The 27,934-nt window shown below is 42.7% G+C and overlaps 1 protein-coding gene across 2 annotated transcripts; it reads right to left on the minus strand.

Moving 5' to 3' along the window:
- Nucleotides 1-45: 45 nt before the first annotated feature.
- On the minus strand, nt 46-26,903 carry LOC109871950 (rho guanine nucleotide exchange factor 18). Of its 2 annotated transcripts, none has more exons than XM_020462992.2 (19): nt 26,774-26,903; nt 20,150-20,347; nt 19,857-19,997; nt 19,565-19,686; nt 19,287-19,397; nt 18,131-18,374; nt 17,661-17,915; nt 13,818-14,003; nt 11,739-11,957; nt 11,324-11,448; nt 11,110-11,181; nt 9,282-9,329; nt 8,933-9,115; nt 6,242-6,394; nt 5,910-6,038; nt 5,598-5,798; nt 4,691-4,889; nt 2,883-2,987; nt 46-2,727 (listed from the first exon to the last, which is right to left on the minus strand). In XM_020462992.2, exons 2-19 carry the CDS (start codon nt 20,250-20,252, stop codon nt 2,546-2,548), a joined length of 2,778 nt encoding a protein of 925 aa, XP_020318581.1. In that variant the 5' UTR covers nt 20,253-20,347; nt 26,774-26,903; the 3' UTR covers nt 46-2,545. The 2 variants fall into 2 exon arrangements, with proteins under 2 accessions (XP_020318581.1, XP_020318582.1); XM_020462993.2 differs by having other exon boundaries at nt 26,823-26,895.
- Between the last annotated feature and the right edge of the window lie 1,031 nt (nt 26,904-27,934).

The raw sequence follows: 27,934 nt of genomic DNA on the forward strand, positions 1-27,934 counted from the left end.
GGGGAATAATTCGGAGATGACATTGACTGGACGGGCAAGGCTGGCTACATCATGGTTCTTTCTTTTTATTATTTCTATCAGCTGTGGATGGGAAGAACAACAGTTCAGCAGAACAATGATATTACAACAGAATAGTCAGACCATAGATCTTCAGTGTCTTCAGAAAGTATTCATACCCCTTGACTTATTACACATTTTGTTGTTACAGGCATAATTCTAAATGGATGAAATACTTTCCGCCCCTCTACATGCAATACGCCATAATGACCGTGTAAACATGTGTAGACATTTTTGCATTCAAAATTAAATACAGAAATCTAATTTACATACGTTTTCACACCCGAGTCAATACTTTGTAGAAGCACCTTTGGCGGTGATTACAGATTTGAGTTATCTTGGGTATGTCTGTATGAGCTTTGTACATCTGGATTTGGGGATTTTCTTCCATTCAGGTTTTCTCAAACTCTGTTAAGCTAGATGGGGAGCGGTGGTGAACAGCAATCTTTAAGTCTTTCCATAGATTTTCAATGGTATTCAAGTCTGGGCTTTGGCTGGGCCACTCAAGGACTTTTACATGATTGTTCCGAAGCCATTCCAGTGTTTCTTTGGCTGTATGCTTATGTCCTGTTGGAACGTAAATCTTCACGCCCCCCCAGTCTAAGGTCATTTGCACTCTGAAGCAGGTTCTCATCAAGGATTTGCCTGTATTTGGCTCCATTCAATGTTTCCTCTATCCTTACCACTCTCCCAGTTCCTGCCACTGACAAGCATCCTCATAGCATGATGCTGCCACCAGCATGCTTCACGACAGGTGGTGAGCTGTGCCTGGTTTTCTCAGTGCTTTGCATTCAGACCACAAACCTTTGCCTTATGATCTCAGTCTTTCACATGCCTTTTTTCTAAACTCCAGGTGTGCTGTCATGTGCCTTTTTCTCAGAAGTGTCTTCCGTCTGGCCATCCTCCCATAAAGCCCAGATTGGTGAAGTGTTGTAGAGAATGTTGTCCTGGCAGGTTCTCCCATCTCAGTCAAGGAGTTCTGCCAGAGTGGTCATTGCCTCCCTGACCAAGGGCCTTCTTGTTCAGTTTGGACGGAAGGCCAACTAGGCAGAGTCTGGGTAGTTCAATATTTTTTCAATTTCCCAATGATAGAGACCACGGTGCTCTTGGAAATTTTCAACAATCTAGAAATAGTTTTATACCCTTCCCCAGGTATATACACCTCATCACAATTTTATCTCAGCTCTAAGGACAGTTCCTTGGACTTCATAGTATAGTTTCTGCTCTGACATCCACTGTCAACTGTGGACCTTATATAGACAGGTGTGTTTCTTTCAAATTCGTGTCCAAACAATTTAACAAAGGATTCCTGACATCAAGGATAATTAAAGAACATTGGTTGCACCTGAGCTCGATTTGGAGTGTCATAGCAAAGGGGATGTAAATTTGATTTCTGTAATACATTTGCAAAACTTTTTTTTATTTTTTATACATGTTTTCACTCATTGAATTCAGGCTGTAACCCAACAAAATATGGAATAAGTCAAGGGGTATGAATACATTCTGAAGGCACTGTATAACGTGTTCTAATTATATGTATGTGTTCACTGGAAACTGTGAGCAACATCATTCACAAATCCTTCCAAACAACCTCCCCCATATTAAAACATAATTCAAAAAGTTTCATTATTAAAACATTATTTACAAGTTACCTTGGTTCCCAGAACATAACCTTGTTACAGTTACACAATGAGCAAAAAGGAAAAACGATTTGCTCCAGTTCAAACTGAACACAGTGTCCTAACATTTCTGTACATTCACACACACAGGGAAGCTGTGTGGTAAAACTTGACTTACTACAGTCCATTTTGAGCATTGATATCACGTGGTCAGGCCTTCTGCATTCAACAGTCCACCAAGTGCACAAACAGTCATGACACCCATTCCTGTCTCCCTCATGACAGAAACCACAGCAGAATTGGCATCATTTCTTTCCAGTAGTCATTATTATTCAGTGTTAAAATACACCAGAACCCCATACAGTTATTATTCCCTCTAACAGATAGAATGTATGGAAGTAAATGTAGCTATGACAAATGCATTATTTTCATTAAGACATTCTGATTTCAAGCAGCAGGTAGACTATATAGATTAGAGTAGTTTCTAATATGCTCTGAGAATAAAACGTACTTGGCACCTCAGATCTGTAAACAATTTAAAATAATAAACAGCTTCCTAACACCACTGCTCAACATGAATAAGAATCCTTTAAAAGTAAAGACGTGAGTGGTTAGAGACACTTTCTCTTAAACCATGACAGAAACACTCATCAGAACAATATAAATGTCTTTGGAAATTCAACAGGCACTCAAGAAGTACAAGGAATTAGAAAAGCCTAATCAGTCCAAATATTTTAAAAATCACATCTTTACTTGGATCAGAACAGACTGCTTTTGAGGGCCAAATAAAATCACTTGTGGACCGGTTTTGGCACACAGGCACCCAGTTGCAGACCCCTGGCATAGGGTTTTGGTCTTACCCTGTGGCCTTACAGGTAGATTACGCGTTCCTTGGTTGGTTTGCGTGCTATGTCTTTTGGGAAGGGTGGAGGATGGAGAGGTTCGGGTGGAGGGAAGTGGCTCTGGCTGTTCATCCTCATGCTGCTGCTAGACAATAGGGTCTGGGAGTGCTTGGCATTGGACAGAGGCTCTGGAGGACTAAAGAAACGATCTGAGGAGGGATAGCAACATAGGGTTAACTTACTCATCGTGTGTCTGTACATGCGTGCGCCATGTTAATTTAGATCCTGAGACGTTAAAACATATCTCCAGTCATGGTAATAATCTGATAATGTGTATCTGGAAATCCAGAGGTTCTCGTCTTACCTGTTTGGTAGCTCCTGTGAGGACTCACAGTCCTCTTCCCTCGCAGACTCCCGCCCTCTTTTCTTGTCACTCTGATCGGCACCACCTGAGACATGTCTATAGATGCTGCAGGAAGAAAGACAACTACTCACTCCCTAACATAGAAAATCTCAACAGTGGAGGTAAATGTTATAATTTGCTCAAAGATCTGACTTGTGATTGACATCATGATCCCACCAGTGGCGGTTGGTGCTGTTTAAGATGAGGACACCATTTTTTATGAGCATGGCCTTATTTCTATAACAGCATATTGAATGACTGTCATTCGTATCCCATTCACCCAGTTCAATGTAACATCGATAGATTTAGGCTACTACTTGAATTCTCCCTATACCTATGAGGTTGCTTCAACCTAGCTATGAATGAACGTTTACAATGTAGGTGCACAGTTGCAAACGAGAGTTTCTATTGGACAAATTCAGGTATGTTTATCCCTGTTTGGTTCCGTTTAAGAAACATTTTTCGGCAGAATGAATACACCCCTGATCACACGCAAACAGTTCACTTTCATAGCTTGTTCTATTCCTTCTCACATCTACCCACTCTCTTCCTCTCACCTTTTCCCTTCGCTTGTGGACTTCAATGCACAACACATCAGCTGTCTGTGACCAGGGGGGAAATGTCCAAGCTAAACCTTCATATCATAACCAATACATACAGCCTACATTGTTTTCACCATATTAGCTAAAGTGATGTCCTAGTCAACATAGCTAATAGAACTAATGTGTTAGTAAACCCACTACAATCATGCTGTACAGTGTAGTCAGTAAGCAGTTTAGAAGGCGGGCCCCGGTGGCAATAAATTAGTCAAACCAAAAGCTTACCTTGACTTGGAAGAGTTCAAGTGTTGGACAGTCATAGCCAGCTAGCTAACATAGCATCCCTCTGTTTGAGCTGGGTGTTTGAGTAGGCTAAACTAGCTAGCTCCATTTGCTCCTCCATTTTTAAAGAAATTAAGTTGTTCAAACTGATCAACTATTGTCATCTTTCTCTCGCCGAGTCAACAACTCACCATATTCTATGCACTGCAGTTTTAGCTAGCTGTAGCGTATGCTTTCAGTACTAGATTCCCTCTCTGATCCTTTGATCGGGTGGACAACATGTCAGTTCATGCAGCCCTCCGGAAGTTGTCATAATTTCTGTGTAACAGTGGAGGCTGCTGAGGGGAGGACGGCTCATAATAATGGCTGGAACAGAGTAAATGGAATGGCATCAAACACATGGAAAGGATGTGTTTAATGTATTGGATACCATTCCACTAAGTATGCTCCAGTCATTACCATGAACCCTTGACCTCCCCAATTAAGGTGACACCAACCTCCTGTGCTGTATAAATCTATGGAAGGCTGTTGAGAACCTTGAGCCTCTTTGGTTTTGTATTGAAGTCAGTATACCCAGACGAGGACAGAAGCTAGCTGTCCCCTGGTGACACCATGGTGCTACCCTACAGAGTGCTGTTGAGGCTACTGTAGACCTTCATTGCAAAACAGTGTGTTTTAATCTATTATTTGGTGACATGTGAATATATTTAGTATATGATCACTTTTTTTATGTTTCACTATTTTTATAAAATTCACTGAGGATGGTCCTCCCCTTCCCACTAAGCCCGATGGAGAGCCTTTGTTTAATAAAAACTATAGGATGGAGAGCCTTTTGCTAATAAAAACTATAGGAGCATCTAACCATCCAGTGTGGGTAGTTTTATGTGATCATTTCTACCATGTCTGTAATGAAGTATTCCGTTATATTCTACAGTGCTGTGTTCTGACCTGCACTATGCATGCGCTGGTGCGATCCCTTTTTTCTGCTCTTCTCCTTGCCCTTGCTGCTGAGGGTAGCCAGCTTGGTGGGGATCTGCTGCTGCACAGCCCCAGGCTTGTGGACCACCTGGTTGGTGGTGCTGATCAGGTGAATGGGAACCTCCGCTTTAGGGGGCGCAGGGCTGATGCTCTCCCTATGAAGGGGTACCTATAACATAATAATGTAAAGTTAGGAATACTGTAACCTTGTCCCCACGCTATCACGCACAGTTATTTTTTGAAATGGCGTCCCTTGTGTGCACTTCCGGTAATACCGTATACTCCGGGTGGTACAGAAACTGTATGACGCTATGAAATTCCGAATACCACCCAACCTTAGTTGTCGGAGATGATTGGTTGGTAGATTAAGTCAATGCTTATGCTCTGAGAGTTTCTCCTGCTCTTTCTGTATTGGCTAATGAAGGCCAAGTTTGACACGTTGGTCCACCAGACTCGCATTTGGGCGGAAGTGTCCGGGAACGAGATTATGAATACTGGGAACTACTGGGAAACGAGTTACAACACACAGCTACGGGGATCAAACTCGTAAGAGTGTTGTATTGAGTGTACCATCTGATAGGGAACTTTGTCACTTTTCATGGAAATGCATTTTGTGAGGTCAGCATACAAAATATCAATACACTACAGTACAACAAATAGAATACAAAAACACTGGAAGGTGAACACATAGTCCTGTGGATAGGGTTTGCAAAGTACCGTTAACTTTTCCAAAATATTCCAGAAATCTTCTACTTCTCCTCATATTTCCTATTTCTAGAATTTGGGGAAAGTTGCCGGAATTTGTCAACCCTAACTGTGGTTGGTATACTGTCCATCCATGTAGTCTAGCTCACGTTACATCCTAGCTATGTCTCACCTCTGGGGGTGGCTCCAGGAAAGCTGTGGCTAGAGAGAGGCTAGGTTGGACGTGGACCTTAGAGGCTGGGATGATGGGGGTCACGTCACCTCCCGTGGTCCAACCACCAATCAGGTCCCCTCGGAACGACTGGGAGAGGTCCCCTCGGAAGGAAGCAGAGTGTGGGAGGTCCCCTCGAAACGACTGGGAGTGGGGGACAGCCTGAGAAGAAGAGAATGACCAGATGACCTAAACATCAATATCTATAAATGCATAATTAACAGCCCTCTCACTATTGGTCCTCAGTCCTTAACGACCACACCACCTCCTCACCTGCTGAGTGTTGAAGTTAAAACTCCCAGGTTTGGCAATGGTCTTGTTCTTCTTCAACTTCATCTGTAAATCCAGGCGTTCCTTCTGTTTCTCCACAGTCCTTGTAGACTCTCTCAGCCTCTCCAGATCCTGTTGGTAAGGTAAGTCACATGAACAATGGAAACATGCCAGCAGCACTCACTTGGATAAAATTGGCAATTGGTGCTTTATTTTATTTTTTTACTCTTAATAGACCATATTACATTTTGGTTATTTAGCAGACACTCTTATCACAGTAAGACCACCATTGTTATATTGTAACACTGTATAATGTAACAAAACAAAGCAGAAACCTGTTGGTAGGTTTCTCTCCATCTCTCCAGCTCCCCCCTCTCCTCTGCTAGCTTCTCCTTCAGTCTCCTACACTCCTCCTCTCTGTGTCTTAGCTCTGCCTCCAGGACCTCCGCCTGCAACTGGTGGCACTCCTGCTCCTCTTCCCAGCGAGCCTGAGAATGAGATGGATCAAATAGCAATGAGAGAAAAGTGAAATAGATAAGCAGGGGTGTCAAACTCATATTACATGGAGGCCTGAGTTTCTGCTGGAGCAACTAGAAAACCAGGCGAGGAAAGTTCCTAAGTAAATCAGTGATCAATCAAGTACAAGAGAAGCAAAAACCATGCAGACACCCTGCCCTCCATGGAAGGAGTTTGACACCTGTGAGGCAGAGAGATGGGATAGATATCATAGATAAAACACAATAGATAGAGGATTAATCGAGATAAAAATAAAGACACAGGAAATTCATCCAGCAGGTGTAACCGTATAACAAGATTGTATGTATACATATACAACATGGCTATATTTTGGTAAAAGCTGAAAGACGTAATAACTGATACAGTGTCTGCAGTTTAAAGCTCAATTCTAGCTACCTGTTCCTGATTGTGTCTGTTCCTGATGGTGTCTCTCTCCATTTCTCTAACATAATAAACCATTTTCTACCTCAGGAGTTTAAACTGTGTTCTAGTCTGTGCTGTCTACAGCTTGTGGAAGTTGGCAATTTCCTCAATCCATTTCTATAATGTAATAAACGGTGTTCTAGTCTGTGCTGTCTGCAGCTTGTGGAAGTTGGCCATCTCCTCTCTCTGTTTCTATAATGTAATAAACGGTGTTCTAGTCTGTGCTGTCTGCAGCTTGTGGAAGTTGGCCATCTCCTCTCTCTGTTTCTATAATTGTAATAAACAGTGTTCTAGTCTGTGCTGTGTCTGCAGCTTGTGGAAGTTGGCCATCTCCTCTCTCTGTTTCTATAATGTAATAAACGGTGTTCTAGTCTGTGCTGTCTGCAGTTTGTGGAAGTTGGCCATCTCCTCTCTCTGTTTCTATAATGTAATAAACGGTGTTCTAGTCTGTGCTGTCTGCAGCTTGTGGAAGTTGGCCATCTCCTCTCTCTGTTTCTATAATGTAATAAACGGTGTTCTAGTCTGTGCTGTGTCTGCAGTTTGTGGAAGTTGGCCATCTCCTCTCTCTGTTTCTATAATGTAATAAACGTGTTCTAGTCTGTGCTGTCTGCAGCTTGTGGAAGTTGGCCATCTCCTCTCTCTGTTTCTATAATGTAATAAACGGTGTTCTAGTCTGTGCTGTCTGCAGCTTGTGGAAGTTGGCCATCTCCTCTCTCTGTTTCTATAATGTAATAAACGGTGTTCTAGTCTGTGCTGTCTGCAGCTTGTGGAAGTTGGCCATCTCCTCTCTCTGTTTCTATAATGTAATAAACGGTGTTCTAGTTCAATACCTGTTCTAGTCTGTGCTGTGTCTGCAGCTTGTGGAAGTTGGCCATCTCCTCTCTCTGTTTCTATAATTGTAATAAACAGTGTTCTAGTCTGTGCTGTCTGCAGCTTGTGGAAGTTGGCCATCTCCTCTCTCTGTTTCTATAATGTAATAAACGGTGTTCTAGTCTGTGCTGTCTGCAGTTTGTGGAAGTTGGCCATCTCTCTCTGTTTCTATAATGTAATAAACGGTGTTCTAGTCTGTGCTGTCTGCAGCTTGTGGAAGTTGGCCATCTCCTCTCTCTGTTTCTATAATGTAATAAACGGTGTTCTAGTCTGTGCTGTCTGCAGTTTGTGGAAGTTGGCCATCTCCTCTCTCTGTTTCTATAATGTAATAAACGGTGTTCTAGTCTGTGCTGTCTGCAGCTTGTGGAAGTTGGCCATCTCCTCTCTCTGTTTCTATAATGTAATAAACGGTGTTCTAGTCTGTGCTGTCTGCAGCTTGTGGAAGTTGGCCATCTCCTCTCTCTGTTTCTATAATGTAATAAACGGTGTTCTAGTCTGTGCTGTCTGCAGCTTGTGGAAGTTGGCCATCTCCTCTCTCTGTTTCTATAATGTAATAAACGGTGTTCTAGTCTGTGCTGTCTGCAGTTTGTGGAAGTTGGCCATCTCCTCTCTCTGTTTCTATAATGTAATAAACGGTGTTCTAGTCTGTGCTGTCTGCAGCTTGTGGAAGTTGGCCATCTCCTCTCTCTGTTTCTATAATTGTAATAAACGGTGTTCTAGTTCAATACCTGTTCTAGTCTGTGCTGTGTCTGCAGCTTGTGGAAGTTGGCCATCTCCTCTCTCTGTTTCTATAATGTAATAAACGGTGTTCTAGTCTGTGCTGTCTGCAGCTTGTGGAAGTTGGCCATCTCCTCTCTCTGTTTCTATAATGTAATAAACGGTGTTCTAGTCTGTGCTGTCTGCAGCTTGTGGAAGTTGGCCATCTCCTCTCTCTGTTTCTATAATGTAATAAACGGTGTTCTAGTCTGTGCTGTCTGCAGCTTGTGGAAGTTGGCCATCTCCTCTCTCTGTTTCTATAATGTAATAAACGGTGTTCTAGTCTGTGCTGTCTGCAGTTTGTGGAAGCTGGCCATCTCCTCTCTCTGTTTCTATAATGTAATAAACGGTGTTCTAGTTCAATACCTGTTCTAGTCTGTGCTGTGTCTGCAGCTTGTGGAAGTTGGCCATCTCCTCTCTCTGTTTCTATAATTGTAATAAACGGTGTTCTAGTTCAATACCTGTTCTAGTCTGTGCTGTGTCTGCAGCTTGTGGAAGTTGGCCATCTCCTCTCTCTGTTTCTCCATGTTACGTTGTTTCTCCTGCTCCAGGAGCACATTTCCACGAGGACGGCCCGGATGCTCACGCTCTGACAGCGAGGCACGCTGCAACTCAATGTGGCTGTCCTGCTGGGACACGATGGCCTACGGGGACGGGCAGGGAACAAACTTTACACCAGGAGGCAGAGGACAAACTTCAGACCAGGGGACGGTCAGGGGACACAGTTAAAACCTATCTAATAGTAAGAGAAGACCGGTCAATCGTAGCAACTGTCTGTAGAATGTAAAGAATAGATACAGTATGTCTTACCAGCAGACTGTAGAGTTTCTGTGAGAGCAGCAGCACTCTGTCAAAGAACTGGGGAGAGAGAGAGAAATAAGGTTGTGTAGCAGCTTTCGAATAGCCGTGGGAAAACCAATTGCAAGATTTGAGATGCACACAAGAATCCAAACAAATAACTGCAAGGTAAACAAAAGGTTCCAGTATTCCAGGTATACAAATTAGATCAAGGTAAAACATTTGCCATAACGTGTAGGCCTCACTTCCTGTTTCTATATACCCAATATGTGGATATCTGGGCGGGCGGGCCCACCCATACTTACAACTACTTGAGGATAGAGGGAGTAATTGGCCCATTAGAATTCCAATTATAGAGCATAACCAAATGAATGCATAAACCACAGAGTGCCGTGAAAAATAATATGCCCCCTTTCTGATTTTCTCTTCTTTTTTGTTAACACCGAATGTTATCAGATCTTTGACCAAAACCTGGATGTTGGATAACGGGAACCTGAGTGAACAAATAACACAACATTTTGATAAAGTTATACAATACCCAATGCCCCTGTGTAAAAAAAGAAATGGCCCTTTAACTGGTTGTGTCATCTTTAGCTGCAATGACTGCAACCAAACACTTCGTAGAGTTGTTGATCATACATCGCTGTGGAGGAATTTCGGCCCCCTCTTCTTACTTTAACTTAGAAATATTTGTGGGTTTTCATGCATGAACTGCTCATTTCAGGTTCTGCCACAACATTTCAAATCATGTTTAGGTCTGGACTTGGACTAGGCCATTCCAAAACTTTACATTTGTAGATTTTCAGCCATTCTGATGTAGAGTTGCTTCTGTGTTTTGGATCATTGTCTTGCTCCATGACCCAGCTTCAGCTCACGGATGGATAGCCTGACATTCTCCTTTAGAATTCTCTAATACAGGCCTCCCGAGTGGCGCAGCGGTCTAAGGTGTCACTACAGACCCGGGTTCGATCCCAGGAGGTGTCACAACCTGCCGTGATCGGGAGTCCCATAGGGCTACGCACAGTTGGCCCAGCGTCGTCTGGGTTAGGGGAGGGTTTAGCTCTAGTGACTATGTGGCGGGCCGGACGCCTGCAGGCTGACTTCAGTCGTCAGTTGAACGGTGTATCCTCCGACACAATGGTGCTGTTAAGAAGCGAAGTGTGGCGGGTCATGTTTCGGAGGACACATAACTCGACCTTTGCCTCCCAAGCCCGTTGGGGAGTTGCAGCGATTGAGACAAGATCAAAATTGGAAAAATTTATAATACAGAGCAGAAATCATGGTTCTTTCAATGATGGCAAGTCGTCCAGGTCCCGAGGAGGCAAAGCATCCCCAAAGCATCACACTACCACCGCCATGCTTGACCGTTGGTATGGAGGTTCTTACTGTGGAATGCAGTGTTTGGTTTTCGTCAGACATAACGGGACCCATGTCGTCTAAAAAGTCGACTCAAAAAGCACCTGGATGATTGTCAAGAATGTTCTATGGACAGATGTGTCAAAAGTGGAACGTTGTTATGGCTCTCGAAAACTAAACAGGGCATTCCAGGTTACCTTTATTTAATTTGATCCTGATTTGATCTGAAAACATTCAGTGTCAAAAATATACAAAAATAGAGAAAATCAGAAAGGGGGTAAATACTTTTTCACAGCACTGTAAATAAATTAAATGATCCTTAAATATAAATATTATCTAATAGACAAATATTTGCATAACTAATAAAATACAAAAACTGGCTCCAACAGGTTAGCACAATAAAAAAAAAAAGTGTGACTGCAGATATTCTTGAACCTAAACATCAAGATATGTTCAGACTTCAGAGTCATCTAGCAACACTTACCTCAGCTTCAGGAAAGGATGGATTTGGGCATGGAGAAGTCCAGTATGATGCTGGTGCAGGTGACTCATCAGCCTGTAATCACAATGCCATGAATCAGACGAACTAAACCAGTCAATACCTCCCTCCCTGAGGAGAGAACAATAGCACACTTGTAGGAGGGAACAAGTGCCCACTTGGAAGTGAAAGGGAGAGAATGGGACAGCCAGTCACTCACCGACATTTCCAGACTCTCTGACTGGTCAAGGTCCTGTAGCTGGGGGCCAGAGTTTGAATGCTGACCTCTGTCTAGAGGTTGTACCGCCACACTGCCTGGCTGTTCTCCCGCCTGTATATTACCATCTGGAAAACATGCACAGCAAATGTTGAACATATAACGTTCAACTGTGTTCCAAAGAAAACACTGGATTTGTGAGATAAGAGGAATGATACAGTATGACCAGATATTAATACGAACAGTGGTATAATAAGGGAAAGGGAAGGGGCATACCTAGTGAGTTGTACAACTGAATGCATTCAACTGAAATGTGTCTTCTGCATTTAACCCAACCCCTCTGAATCAGAGAGGAGTAGGGGTAAATCCAGCAACCATAGTCCATCTATATGAGTTGTAGACTGAGCAGTAGACTTACTCTTCACAGGGGGAATGGGATTGCAGACATAGCCCCCTAAGGTTTCGGCTCTCCTGAGTGCGGCTAGGTTCCGCAGCCCCCCAAGGCCTAGCCCCCCTTGAAGGAGCCGTAGATCTTCGGGTCTCAAACTGTATCCCAGTGATCCCAGGAAGACCTCTGGAGGGGGGTAGGGGTCTCTCAGAGTCACACCGGACAGGAGAAGGCTCTGCAGATTCTCCACTGATGAGAGAAGAAGAATAAACTAAAAGCTGATTATCTGACTGATAAGCTGACATTGGATTCTCATGGTGGGTCAATAAGTATTCACAATTCAAGTTGGAAGTTTACATACACTTAGGTGAGAGTCATTAAATCTCGTTTTTCAACCACTCCACACATTTCTTGTTAACAATCTATAGTTTTGGCAAGTCAGTTAGGACATTTACTTTGTGCATGACACAGGTAATTTTTCCAACAATTGTTTACAGACAGATTATTTCACTTATAATTCCAGTGGGTCAGAAGTTTACATACAAAGTTGACAGTTCCTTTAAACAGCTAGGAAAATTCCAGAAAATTATGTCATGCCTTTAGAAGCTTTTGATAGGCTAATTGACATCATTTCAGTCAATTGGAGGTGTACCTGTGGATGTAAAAATCAAAAGGGAAAATCAAAAGAAATCAGCCAAGACCTCCGAAAAGACATTGTAGACCTCCACAAGTCTAGTTCATCCTTGGGAGCAATTTCCAAACGCTTGAAGGTACCACGTTCATCTGTACAAACAATAGTACGCAAGTGTAAACACCATGGGACCATGCAGCCGTCATACCGCTCAGGAAGGAGACACGCTCTGTCTCCTTGAGATGAATGTACTTTGGTGAGAAAAGTGCAAATCAATCCCAGAACAACCGCAAAGAACCTTGTGAAGATGCTGGAGGAAACCGGTACAAAATGGTCTATATCCACAGTAAAACGAGTCCGATCGATACAACCTGAAAGGCCGCTCAGCAAAGAAGAAGCCACTGCTCCAAAAACGCCATAAAAATGCCAGACTACGGTTTGCAGCTGCACATGGGGACAAAGATCGTACTTTTTGGAGAAATGTCCTCTCATCTGATGAAACAAAAATAGAACTGTTTGGCCATAATCACCATCGTTGTGTTTGGAGGAAAAAGGGAGGCTTGCAAGCCGTAAAACACCATCCCAACCGTGAAGCACGGGGGTGGCAGCATTATGTTGTGGGTTGCTTTGCTGCAGGAGGGACTGGTGCACTTCACAAAATAGATGGCATCATGAGGATGAAAATGTATGTGGATATATTGAAGCAACATCTCAAGACATCAGTCAAATTAAAGCTTGGTCGCAAATGGGTCTTCCAAATGGACAATGACCCCAAGCACACTTCCAAAGTTGTGGCAAAATGGCTTAAGGAAAACACAATCAAGGTATTGGAGTGGCCATCACAAAGCCCTGACCTCAATCCCATAGAAAAGTTGTGGGCAGAACTGAAAAAGCGTGTGCGATCAAGGAGGCCTACAAACCTGACTCAGTTACACCAGCTTTGTCAGGAGGAATGGGCCAACCTTCACCCAACTTATTGTGGGAAGCTTATGGAAGGCTACCCGAAACGTTTATCACAATTTAAAGGCAATGCTACCAAACACTAATTGAGTATATGTAAACTTCTGACCCACTGGGAATGTGATGAAAGAAATAAATCAATCATTCTCTACTATTATTCTGACATTTCACATTCTTTAAATAAATTGGTGATCTTAACTGACATAAAACAGGGAATTTTTACTAGGATTAAATGTCAGGAATTGTGAAAAACTGAGTGTAAATGTATTTGGCTTAAGGTGTATGTAAACTTCTGACTTCAACTGTATATCAGAAACTGTATATCAGATTTACTAAAGAAAGGGGTTAAGTTCCATATTATCAGATCCTATCAGATCCTATCAGACCTAGCAGGAGTACCAAGGCCAGCCTATCAGAGGTGACGGTGGAGCTATTGCAATATTGCTTTAACCTATGAAATCCTCTCAGATCTCCACAATTGCATAAGGTCTAGGGGTGGATTTGTCATACAAACTTACCCTCAGTGATGGCCCCCTTGAGCAGTGTCTCCCCCTGCTGGGGGTCTAAGTCGTCACTGCGGAGCAGCAGACGAGAGTGATTAGCTACATCTTCCAGCCCTGTTACAGCCTCCGCCATGTCAGCAAACATACGCAGCTTCTCTGTCAGGCTCTGCATGATCTGGGCATCCTTCATACATAGACTCCCTGGAGACACACACAGATGCTATGGTCAGAAAAAAAACAGACCTACAGATACACACACATATATTCCATATGACCTGACAATGGGAGTTGCAGGCAGCTGTTATTGAGGACATTTTGAAGCGCTCGGGTAGAGCTGGTATGGGTAGCGTCTTTTACCTTGGAAGTCTCTGAGACTGGTTTAGCCTGGCCTCCTCCTGTTCACTGTACAGCTGCTCCTCCACCGTGTGCTTGGCCAAAGAGCTCTAATTTCATGTCATCCAACAAATCTAAACGCCTGGAGTTGGCACTTGGATGCCAAATGGCATTGGAACTTGGATTGGAACCAGTGTTATGTTCTGATGACATGAAAATTGATATCTTTGGCCACGCACACCAATGGTGGGTTTGGCGTCAAAATAAGGATGCATGAGCATAAATAAACCCCACACTGGCCAATGCCCTTAGCAATTCGAGTTTCAGCCAATGAGCTTCAGCCCCTCGCTATTTGAGTGACAGCTAGCAAGATGCACACACAGAGCGAGAGCAATGACTTGGTGCACATAGAGTGAGCTTCAAAAGTACTGGGACAGTGACACATTTGTTGTTGTTTTAGCTCTGTACTCCAGCACTTTGAAATTATACAATGACTATGGGGTTAAAGTGTAGACTGTCAGTTTTAATTTGAGGGGATTTGAATCCATATGGGGTCAACGGTTTAGAAATTACAGCACTTTTTGTAAATAGTCCCCCCATTTTAGTGGACCAAAAGTATTGGGACAAATTCCTGTGTATTAAAGTAATAAAAAGTTTAGTATTTGGTCCCATTTTCATAGCACACAATGACTAGATCAAGCTTGTGACTCTACACATTTGATGGATGCATTTGCTGTTTGTTTTGGTTGTGTTTCAGATTATGCACAATAGAAAGGAATGATTCATAATGTAGTGTCATTTTGGAGTCACCTTTTTGTAAATAAGAATAGTTTCTAAACACATCTACATTAATGTGGATGCTACCATGATTATGGATAATCCTGAATGAATTGTGAATAATGATGAGCGAGAAAGTTAGACGCACAAATATCAAACCCCCAAGACATGCTTTTGAGGGGGTATGATATTTGTGCGTCTGTAACTTTGTCACTCATCATTATTCACACTTCATTTAAGATGATCCGTAATCACGGGAGTCCCCGCACTAATGTAGGAGTGTTTAGAAACCTATTCTATTTTTATTTACAATAAAAGTGACTCCAAAATGACAATACATTATGAATCATTCATTTATATTGGGCACAAAACAAACACAACAGAAACACAACCAAAACAAACAGCAAATGCATCCAACAAATTTGTAGCCACAAGCTAGATGTAGTGATTGCGTGCTTTGAATATGGGACTAAATGCTTAACGTTTTACTACTTTAATACACATACGTGAATATGTCCCAATACTTTTAGTCCCCTAAAATGGGGGAATTATGTCCAACAAGTGCTGTAATTTCTAAAGGGTTCACCCGATATGGATGAAGATACCCTCAAATTAAAGCTGACAGTCTGCACTTCAACCTCGTTTTCATTGTGTCATTTCAAATCCAAAATGCTAGAGTACAGTCGTGGCCAAATGTTTTGAGAATCACACAAATATTAATTTCCACAAATTTTGCTGCTTCAGTGTCTTTAGATATTTTTTTCAGATGTTACTATGGAATACTGAAGTATAATTACAAGCATTTCATAAGTGTCAACGGCCTTTATTGACAATTACATGAAGTTGAGGCAAATAGTCAATATTTGCAGTGTTGACCTTTCTTTTTCAAGACCTCTGGGCCACACACTGATGGCAGCCCATTCATGCATAATCAATGCTTGGAGTTTGTCAGAATTTATGGGTTTTTGTTTGTCCACCCGCCTCTTGAGGATTGACCACAAGTTCTCAAAGGGATTAAGGTCTGGGGAGTTTCCTGGCCATGGACCCAAAATATCGATGTTTTGTTCCCCGAGCCACTTAGTTACCACTTTTGCCTTATTGCAAGGTGCTCCACCATGCTGGAAAAGGCATAGTTTGTCACCAAACTGTTCCTGGATGGTTGGGAGAAGTTGCTCTCGGAGGATGTGTTGCTACCATTCTTTATTCATGGCTGTGTTCTTAGGCAAAATTGTCAGTGAGCCCACTCCCTTGGCTGAGACGCAAACCCACACATGAATGTCTCAGGATGCTTTACTGTTGGCATGACACAGGACTGATGGTAGCTCTCACCTTGTCTTCTCCGGACAAGCTTTTTTCTGGATGCCCCAAACAATCAGAAAGGGGATTCAGAGAAAATGACTTTACCAAAGTCCTCAGCAGTCCAATCCCTGTACCTTTTGCAGAATATCAGTCTGTCCCTGATGTTTTACCTGGAGAGAAGTGGCATCTTTGCTGCCCTTCTTGACACCAGGCCATCCTCCAAAAGTCTTCGCCTCACTGTGCGTGCAGATGCACTCACACCTGCCTGCTGCCATTCCTGAGCAAGCTCTGTACTGGTGGTGCCCCGATCCCGCAGCTGAATCAACTTTAGGAGACGGTCCTGGCGCTTGCTGGACTTTCTTGGGCGCCCTGAAGCCTTCTTCACCACAATTGAATCGCTCTCCTTTAAGTTATTGGCGATCCGATAAATGGTTGATTTAGATGCAATCTTACTGGCAGCAATATCCTTGCCTGTGAAGCCCTTTTTTGTGCAAAGCAATGATGGCACGTGTTTCCTTGCAGGTAACCATGGTTGACAGAGGAAGAACAATAATTCCAAGCACCACCCTCCTTTTGAAGCTTCCAGTCTGTTATTCGAACTCAATCAGCATGACCGAGTGATCTCCAGCCTTGTCCTCGTCAACACTCACACCCGTGTTAACGAGAGAATCACTGACATGATGTCAGCTGGTCTTTTTGTGGCAGGGCTGAAATGCAGTGGAAATGTTTTTGGGGGATTCAGTTCATTTGCATGGCAAATAGGGACATTGCAATTAACTGCAATTCATCTGATCACTCTTCATAACATTCTGGAGTATATGCAAATTGCCATCATACAAACTGAGGCAGCAGACTGAAAATTCATATTTGTGTCATTCTCAAAACTTTTGGCCACGACTGTACAGAGCCAAAACAACAAATGTGTCACTGTCCCAATACTTCACTGTAACTGTACACTTTTGGCTCGTGGACGCTACTTTCAGAACTACTGGCTAAAAAGCATACAAAAATACCTGAGAATATCTTTAAGGTCAACTCATGAACTTTACCCAGTACCAGGTCATTTTAGCCATTTTAGCCTGGTGGCTTCTGTCAGGAGGCTGAAACTTGGCCGAAAGCAGATCTTCCAGCAAGACAATAACCCTAAATAAGTGGTTAATTGACCACAAAATCAACATTTTGCATTGGCCATCTCAGTCTCCGGACTTGAACCACGGTGAAAACCTGTGTTTGGGCAGTCCACAAGCGCAGATGAAGGATATCAAGGATCTGGAAAGATTCCGAAAAGAGGGGTGCCAATAATTTTGACCCCAATCTTTTTGAGAGAAAAAAATTGTTTTTGCATACAATATAGCTCAGTATGTGTATTATTTATTTGATATAGTCTTTTTGCTGATCTTTATCAAGGATGCCAATAATTTTGGATTTGACTATTTCTTTTTAAATCACCTTTCAGCCACCTGTTGGCTGCCTGCCAGTTGACAGTCCCCTCATGGAGCAGGTTTCTGGACCCCACTGCCAGGTCCTCTCTCTTGAACACCCTTCCATCCTTCAGCCTGCCACAGGAATGAGGTTCCAAACTGCTGCCTATGTCTCTCAACCAAGAGGCCCTCTCATAGTCATGGACCTGAGAGTCCACAGCAGAGATGGTCTCTCTGATCAGAACCAGGGCATGGGCCAGGGCATCGTGCTCCTCACTGTCAGCTGATGGGAGAAGATGGGATGAGAGTAGAGGATTGGGTTTGGGTTCATTCCAATTAAATTCAGTCAATTCAGGAATAAAATCAAATGTAATTTGTGAACAGCGCAGTTATCAAGCATGCTGGGCCTGGGAGCTGATAGTGCAAAGAGATATGCATCCTTGTCCAGCTGAGCCCACCTTAAAGGCATTCAGTTACCTAACGGAGTCTGTTAGTTACCATCAGTGTTCTGTAGAATGCGTTCGACCAGAAAGGGGTACTTTGCGAGCCGCTGAGTCACCAACAGAATACATTCTGGGACTCCTAACTGCCGCACGATGGACAACCGACCGATTTTCGTAATCAAGTTCTGGAACTTCTTGTTGTTCTGTAGTTGTTCTTTGTAGAAGCTGACAGCATCTGTGTGGTGACTGCAGCAGTCTCCATAGCTCTCCTTCATCCTCTCTCCCATCTCACCTGAAAACTACACCACCACATCATCATGATAATGATCAGGTAAACAACAAGCATCAGGTATGACTCAATATATGACAAAGGGATAGTACAGAGAGAGTCATGATTTCTTGAGAATGCTTTCTCAGAATCAAAGAGAGAGGGGGGCTATCTAGTTGATCCGTATATCTCCCAGCTGTGTGACAGAGTAATGGCTCCTACCTGTTTGTGTTACAGAGTAATGGCTCCTACCTGTTTGTGTTACAGTGTAATGGTTCCTACATGTCTGTTTCAATGACTGTATATATGAATGGACCAAGCCATCGGTCACGTGAAACCATTCCTATGTGAAGACTCAATAGCGCATTGAAGCCAAATTAAGTCGGTTAAGATGGTGTCATGTTGGAGACAACATGCGCAGTTTGAGCTACTCCAGGAAGTGAAGTTGCAGGCTAGCTCAGTGCTGCCTTTTCACATTCATTAACTCAAGATGAAGGCGGATCTGGGTACTGCAGGCTGCCATTAGCAACAAAATTAACAAAATCAACAAAAATAACTTATTCTGTGTGCGATTTTAAAATAATCGGTTCGAAGATAAACATCTGGTGTATTAGAAGCAATTATTGGTACTTTGATTGTCTTCAATATTTTCACGAAGATTGCCATTTTATCCATTCCCTAATATTGGGGATCATGTTTTTTGCTAACAATGCCTGTAGTACCGGGGTCGGCCTTCAACTTCCATGGCTTAAATGAGAGGTGGTAGTCGTTTTCCCCTAGTCTGTGTGACTGTGTAATGGTTCCTACCTGTCTGTGTAATTAATGGTTGCTACCTGTTTGTGTAACAGTGTAATGGTTCATACATGGTTGATGAGTATGTCTCCCAACTGTGCGACTGTGTAATGGTTCCTACCCGTCTGTGTAAGGGTGTAATGGTTCCTACCTGGTTGATGAGTATAGCTCCCAGCTGTGTGACTGTGTAGTGATTCTGTCCGTCGCGGCAGTCTCTAAGACACCACAGGAAGTGTTGGTGGATGTGCAGCAGGCTGTCCATCTGATGGAAGAGTAAAGGAAATGATTACTGTACATGTAATACACACCTATTGGTTTTAAGCAGGAGATGAAGTCACCGGAGGGAACATCCAGTCCAGCTTATGCTCCTTCATCTGAAGGTTCTGTCTCCGATCTCTCGCACTCTCTCCCCATCTCTCCGTGTGTTACCTGAGGGAACATCCTGTCCAGCCTAGTCTCCTCCATCTGTAGGTTGCGTCTCAGCTCATACTGGTACACACTCAGCAGCAGCTTTAAGGTCTGCATGTGGTACACCTCAGTCTGGATCAACTCTGACACACACACACACAAATACAGCATCATAATTATTAGTTATAAAGTCAGTACCATCATCATCATTATTACTGTTATAAAGTCATCAACATAATTGTAGCAATGGTTATCATCATCACCCAAATCAGTTCTTTAATGATAAGATCAGCTACCCCAGTTATAGTCTTACCATAGATGACATCTTGTCTCTTTATAGCGTCTTTGTGTAGCCTCTTTATGTACTGCTGGTCCACAGAGACACTCCAGGACTCTCCCTCTAGGTCCTGAGCATCAGCCTCCAACTCCGCTAGCAGGGCACTGTAGTGGCCATCTAAACACACACACACACAGCTTAATGGACATCTAGACACACACAAAACAAAGTGTTACAATAACACACAACAAACATAAGGCAGGTACAATAACACATACAGGACTAACTACTGCAACTACTGTAGCGTAGCTGACTCCCTGATCCTGTACCGTCTAAGTTGATGATGTCGGTGCTGGACGAGGAAAAGGACACAGAGTCCTCAGGAGGAGGGGGTCGAGGAGAAAGTCCTCTGACAGCATCCAGGTCATCCATGTGTTACAGTATGTGGGGGTTAAAGGTCAGGATGATGGGACCAAGGCCATGGGGAGGCCATGGGAGCCTGGGGACGGAACCTGTATACAGGATTGCTGGATGGATGGAGGGAGGAGAGAGATTGCATTTGTATTACATTGTGTTTTGTTATTTAATTGCTAATTTGTAAAGCTAATGAGAAATAACCTGGCCAGGTCACAATACCGCATACGGTACTGGAAGTTTGGTTTCATGTAAAGACAGCGTTTTGTTTGTTGTGGCCTACTATAATTTTAGATGTTTAAACTGATTTTAGATGAGATATACACAAAACAATTGTGGACACCCCTTCAAATTAGTGGATTCGGCCATTTCAGCCACACCCATTGCTGGCAGGTGTATAATAAATAAATAAATAAATAGGGCACACTGCCATGCAATCTCCATAGACAAACATTGGCAGTAGAATTGCCAATACTGAAGAGCACAGTGACTTGGCACCGTCATAGGATGCAACCTTTCCAACAAGACAGTTCATCAAACTTCTGCCATGGTCAACTGTAAGAGCTATTATTCCACGATGTCTGCAGAAAGAATGGGGTATCAGCTATGGCATGATACAAAATCTTTTTTGGTTATTGAACTACAGTAAGTGAAGAGGATTTACACCCAGTAACAGAATTGGGGTAATCAAATCTGAAGTAATCCTAGTCATCTATGTTTCACAAGTTTGCAAGTTTACTTAAGTAAAAATACTTTAAAGTACTACTTAAGTAGTTTTTGGGGGTAACTTTTACTTCACTATATTCCTAAAGAAAATGATATACATTTCCCTGACAACCAAAGTACTCGTTACATTTTGAAAGCTTAGCAGGACAGGAAAATTGTCCAATTCACAGACTTATCAAGAGAACATCCCTGGTTATCTCTACTGCCTCTGATCTGGCGGACTCACTAAACACACATGCTTCGTTTGTGAATTATGTCTGAGTGTTGGAGTGTACCCCTGGCTAAAAAACAAGAAAATGGTGCCATCTGGTTTATTTTATGTAAGGAATTTGAAATGATTTATACTTTTTACTATATATTTTACTAAGGAAATTTTATTTTTCATTTTCTATGAATGTATATTTACTTATACTCAAGTATGATAATTGGGTACTTTTTCCACCACTGCAAGTTTGGACATCAAAGTACAGCACAGTAGAGCACAGTACAGAACAGTAGAGTTCAGTAAAGTAGAGCACAATACATTAGTGAATTCAGCTCAGTGTGCTCTACTGTACTGAACTATACTCTACTTTTCTTTATTGTACTCTTCTGTGCTATCCAAATGTGTGAACCCAACTGTGGTTTGTGACAACTATGATTTCCCATTGTAACAAATTCAATTGCAGAAAATCCGCTAGCGATTTTTTAGAAATCCCGTTACTGATTTGGTAACGGAATTTCGAGTTTTAATCACTTAATTAATACATAAAATTGATATCAGTAAAAACACTAATTGATAGGTCTATCTTTACTTGTTACTTCTGTGTATGTTCATTATCCTCCCTCTTCATGAGGGAGAGAAATAAACAAATATCTTTAAGATGTGTTTTTTGGTAACGGAATTTCGAGGCACAAGGCAATATTTCTTAAACTTACAAGAGGCAAACATTTTCTCCAAAACTAAATATTAAAAAGTGTTAATATAACTTGTCAGGAGTCTTCAACATCATTGTGTTTTGATGCATTTCTAAAAGACTTTCTGGTACTGTAGACTTTTTCCTGGTACTGTAGATGTTTTCTAAGTTTTCTAATAGTCTCTTAGCTTTAATTTGAGACCCAATTTGACATGCTCCTACGAACTTGATTGATGTTCATTAGTATCATAGCATAGACCTAACGGTCACAGTTGTGAACTGACCCCATCAACTAAATTGCATTGAAATAAAATGTGCTTCAACTTCATGAAGCCTTCATAGATCCTATAAAGGCATAAATATTTTAATTTAAAAAAACATTCATAAGCATATGTCATGCTAAAAAGGATGGAGAAAGGGTTATGTCCCATGTAAAATGTCAAATCAAATTTTATTTGTCACATACACATGGTTAGCAGATGTTAATGCGAGTGTAGCGAAATGCTTGTGCTTCTAGTTCCGACAATGCAGTAATAACCAACAAGTAATCTAACTAACAATTCCGAAACTACTGTCTTATACACACAAGTGTAGGGGGATAAAGAATATGTACATAAAGATATATGAATGAGTGATGGTACAGAGCGGCATAGGCAAGATACAGTAGATGGTATCGAGTACAGTATATACACATATGAGATGAGTATGTAAACAAAGTGGCATAGTTAAAGTGGCTAGTGATACATGTATTACATAAAGATGCAGTAGATGATAGAGTACAGTATATACGTATACATATGAGATGAATAATGTAGGGTATGTAAACATTATATTAGGTAGCATTGTTTAAAGTGGCTAGTGATATATTTCCCATCATTTCCCATCAATTCCCATTAATAAAGTGGCTGGAGTTGAGTCAGTGTGTTGGCAGCAGCCACTCAATGTTAGTGGTGGCTGTTTAACAGTCTGATGGCCTTGAGATAGAAGCTGTGTTTCAGTCTCTCGGTCCCAGCTTTGATGCACCTGTACTGACCTCGGATCAGCGGGGTGGAGATGTTGTTGCCTACCCTCACCACCTGGGGGCAGCCCGTCAGGAAGTCCAGTACCCAGTTGCACACGGCGGGGTCGAGACCCAGGGTCTCGAGCTTGATGACAAGCTTGGAGGGCACTATGGTGTTAAATGCCGAGCTGCAGTCGATGAACAGCATTCTCACATAGGTATTCCTCTTGTCCAGATGGGTTAGGGCAGTGTGCATCGTCTGTGGACCTATTTGGGCGGTAAGCAAATTGGAGTGGGTCTAGGGTGTCAGGTAGGGTGGAGGTGATATGGTCCTTGACTAGTCTCTCAAAGCACTTCATGATGACGGAAGTGAGTGCTACGGGGCGGTAGTCGTTTAGCTCAGTTACCTTAGCTTTCTTGGGAACAGGAACAATGGTGGCCCTCTTGAAGCATGTGGGAACAGCAGACTGGGATAGGGATTGATTGAATATGTCCGTAAACACACCAGCCAGTTGGTCTGCGCATGCTCTGAGGGCGCGGCTGGGGATGCCGTCTGGGCCTAAAGCCTTGCGAGGGTTAACACGTTTAAATGTTTTACTCACCTCGGCTGCAGTGAAGGAGAGTCCGCATGTTTTGGTTGCAGGCCGTGTCAGTGGCACTGTATTGTCCTCAAAGCGTGCAAAAAAGTTATTTTGTCTGCCTGGGAGCAAGACATCCTGGTCCGTGAAGGGGCTGGTTTTCTTTTTGTAATCCGTGATTGACTGTAGACCCTGCCACATACCTCTTGTGTCTGAGCCGTTGAATTGAGATTCTACTTTGTCTCTATACTGACGCTTAGCTTGTTTGATTGCCTTGCGGAGGGAATAGCTACACTGTTTGTATTCGGTCATGTTTCCGGTCACCTTGCCCTGATTAAAAGCAGTGGTTCGCGCTTTCAGTTTCACGCGAATGCTGCCATCAATCCACGGTTTCTGGTTTGGGAATGTTTTAATCGTTGCTATGGGAACGACATCTTCAACGCACGTTCTAATGAACTCGCACACCGAATCAGCGTATTCGTCAATGTTGTTGTCTGATGCAATACGAAACATATCCCAGTCCACGTGATGGAAGCAGTCTTGGAGTGTGGAATCAGATTGGTCGGACCAGCGTTGAACAGACCTCAGCATGGGAGCTTCTTGTTTAAGTTTCTGTCTGTAGGCAGGGATCAACAAAATGGAGTCGTGGTCAGCTTTTCCGAAAGGAGAGCGGGGCAGGGCCTTATATGCGTTGCGGAAGTTAGAATAGCAATGATCCAAGGTTTTTCCAGCCCTGGTTGCGCGATCGATATGCTGATACAATTTAGAGAGTCTTGTTTTCAGATCCCCAGCTACAATGAATGCAGCCTCAGGATGTATGGATTCCAGTTTGCAAAGAGTCAAATAAAGTTCGTTCAGAGCCATCGATGTGTCTGCTTGGGGGGGAATATATATGGCTGTGATTATAATCAAAGAGAATTCCCTTGGTAGATAATGCGGTCGACATTTGATTGTGAGGAATTCTAAATCAGGTGAACAGAAGGACTTGAGTTCCTGTATGCTTTTGTGACCACACCACGTCTCGTTAGCCATAAGGCATACGCCCCCGCCCCTCTTCTTACCAGAAAGATGTTTGTTTCTGTCGGCGCGATGCGACTCCGATAGCGTCTCTCCAGTGAGCCATGTTTCCGTGAAGCAAGAACATTACAGTCTCTGATGTCCCTCTGGAATGTTACCCTTGCTCGGATTTCATCAACCTTGTTGTCAAGAGACTGGACATTGGCGAGAAGTATACTGGGGAGTGGTGCACGATGTGCCCGTCTCCGGAGTCTGACCAGAAGACCGCTACGTTTCCCTCTTTTACGAAGTCGTTTTTTGGGGTCGCCGGCTGGGATCCATTCCGTTGTCCTAGGTGAAAGGCAGAACACAGGATCCGCTTTCACGAAAGTCATATTCTTGGTCGTACTGATGGTGAGTTGACGCTGCTCTTATATTCAGTAGTTCTTCTCGACTGTACATAATGAAACCTAAGATGACCTGGGGTACTAATGTAAGAAATAACACGTAAAATAAAAAAATAAAAAACTGCATAGTTTCCTAGGAACGCGAAGCGAGGCGGCCATCTGATGTCAGTACACCATCAGTGTATGTATGGGCCTCAGAGCAAGTTTGGTCTTATATGTCCAACCACTGTTGCTCAAAGATCTCTCTCTACTGGGTGGGTGGGTGGACACACACACACACACACACACACCAGTGACACCAAGGCTGGCCGAAACATACAGACAGGAGTGTGTGCCACAGAGGAAAGTAACCCACCGGCTGCATGTGTGTGTGTGAATGTGTGTGGCTTAGTTCACACAGCTGGGTACTATAAAGACACAGTTCACACACCCTTCTGTCGCTACAGTCTATGGCTCACCTGTTAAGTACACAACAGACAAGACACAGCTTCCTCCTACAGTACACAGAGTCAAGAAGAGGCACCCTATTCCCTACATGGTGCACTACTTTTGATCAGGGCCCATACAAGTAATGCACCACATAGGGAATAGGGTGCCATTTAGGAATGTAAGTTTTACACTTCCCCATACTGACCTGGGAGGAAAGGGGAGGAGGGGAGAGGGGGTGTGGAGCGTGAAATACAGGTCAGCCAAGTATCCCGGCAGGTGAACGCAGTGTCAATAGATTAACGCTTTCTCTACTTTCAATGCATTCTCCCAGAAAAAAATCTGTCAACGAATGTAATGCAAAATAAAAAAGGTGCGTAAATGGCATTTATACTCCACTACAACACTGACTGCCTGTAAAACATTAATCAGTACACTGCCACTAGCAAATGTTCAACATGCTCCCTTCATGATGTCCACAGGGTAGGGGCCTTGACACACTGTTTACTCATTAACAGGAAATAGCTAAAGTATATTTTTCTCCCTTTTGCTCTCTCGCTCTATGCATGAGTTTGTGACCTGTGGAGGTGAATTCTCATGGCAAGAGTCTAAATCCTTGGGTTGGAGAAAAATGATGTGAGTGGTGTGTGTGTGAGAGAGAGTGTGTGAGCTCCAGCACACTTAGCTAGGCCTACTTATAATCATGTGACATACTCCCATCAGGGGTTCTGCATGGACAAACTGAAAAATACAGAATACAGCCTCACTAATGGCTGGGCTGGCTTGGTGTGTGCCCCTGGCTATCTGTAAATTATTTCTGAGTGTTGGAGTGTGACCCCCCCACACACACCATATAGGTAGCTTGCTCAACAGTGTCCCATGTTTAGTTTCTATCTGAGAGGTGATAGTGACACCTGTCAGATCTAACAGGGTCCATGATGATCTGTCTTTCTAATGTAATGTAGTTTTAAACACAGCCACTGAGGTTTAGAACCTTTTCACTCCCTAACAGGGAATAGTCCCGAGTGTGAATGGCAGGTGTTAATTTCAGTATTGGCGAGAAATGTGTAGAGAAATAGGTACAAGTGGGTGTCTGTTAACGTTTACACTTTGATGTCTTGGTGAGAGATGGATATTCAAAATCTTAGTTTGACAACAGATAACATCCATGTGACTTGAATTACTGTCAACAGCTTATTTTGAGCAAATATTGCATTGAGGTATGAATTTAAGTTTGAAGGCTACAAGGTATATGTTTGTAAAGCATTTCATTAAAGTACATCAAATACATGTCGGTAGAATTTTCGAAAAGTTATTTCAAGTTAAAATGACTGGGATCATTACAATTTAACGTTTTTATGGCGACCCAACCAACCTAGCAACAGTCATTTGCCTGGTCCACATAGGCTGTAACACCTGACCTGACTAAGTCAACAAGAAGTATTTCATTTCCCCGTGAAATAAAACTAGAAAATACGACAACAACCCGATAGTCTCGATAAATTCTTACCCCACCCTCGAACTAATTCCAGCGCAAACTGTAGTAAAAATGTTGTTACTTTGTATCAGCTGCTAAGGATCCCGGATAGCATCGAAATCGTTTGCGTGAACGAGCCTGTGCCGTTTCCTACATAGAGATAGATAGAGGTGCCTTTATAGCGTTTGTGACAGCATGTGTTAGACTATTGAGGATATCTACATTTTGAAGTAGTCAATTTTCTTCTTCACGATTGGCGGATCCTTCCTGATTACCTGGTTGGACATGACTCCAACAGGGTCACCAGGATAGTTCAGCCAATGAAGTTGCAAGTCCCACCGAGCTGACAACATTAACTAAGGTGAAAGCCCTCATTGGCACTGCCCATGCTAAAACATAATTTTGGAAACTAGAAGCCTCTATCATTCTTTATGTTATCCTACCTTCTCAATGCATTCTGGGAGCCGTTCGTTTAATAGTTAAACGCAACCAGAGAAAGAGGCAAAGCTGGAGGGTTACTCTGCCCAAAATCTGTCCTCGAAAATAAGACCACGAAGTGAGGAATGTTTGTATGGAGGTTAATGAGTGTCGAATTTGGTCAACAAAACATGTAATTGCTATTTTGCTACATATAAGGTTTATTTGATCAAATATAAGTTTCATAATGGTTAGGTTGCTACCAGTGGCGATTTTAGCATGTAAATCTTGGTGAGGCAATCTCAACATATATTTTTTTAATGCATGCCAGCAAAGCCACCACACACAACACTAAACAATACATTCATTGGACTATAACGGTGACAAACGGTGCCCACAAACTGCTAGGACCTACTTTCTTTTCATCACCATGGAGTGAATCCATACCACCGCCATATCTGGCTATGAACATAGCCTTCTCTGGCAGCGAAACAGTGCATTCAGACTAATTTACTGCATTTTAAAAAAACATGGCTGACTTGCTTAAAAACAAATGTGTTTTTTACTGACAATTGAGATGTACAAATTATGGCATATGGTAACGATGAGCAGATAAGATGCAATCCGTAATTTCAAATAAAACAATGAGCGAGCTAAGATGGACGTAGTCAATAACTTTTTTGTTTAGCACCTTTGAAATGTACAGCGACAGAATTCAGACAGAATTCAGAACATGGGCCGTTCTTACAGTATTCTCCCTGTACACCAAGTCAGAGC

Source organism: Oncorhynchus kisutch, linkage group LG27, assembly GCF_002021735.2.
Source record: "Oncorhynchus kisutch isolate 150728-3 linkage group LG27, Okis_V2, whole genome shotgun sequence".
Classification (NCBI taxonomy): Eukaryota; Metazoa; Chordata; class Actinopteri; order Salmoniformes; family Salmonidae; genus Oncorhynchus; species Oncorhynchus kisutch.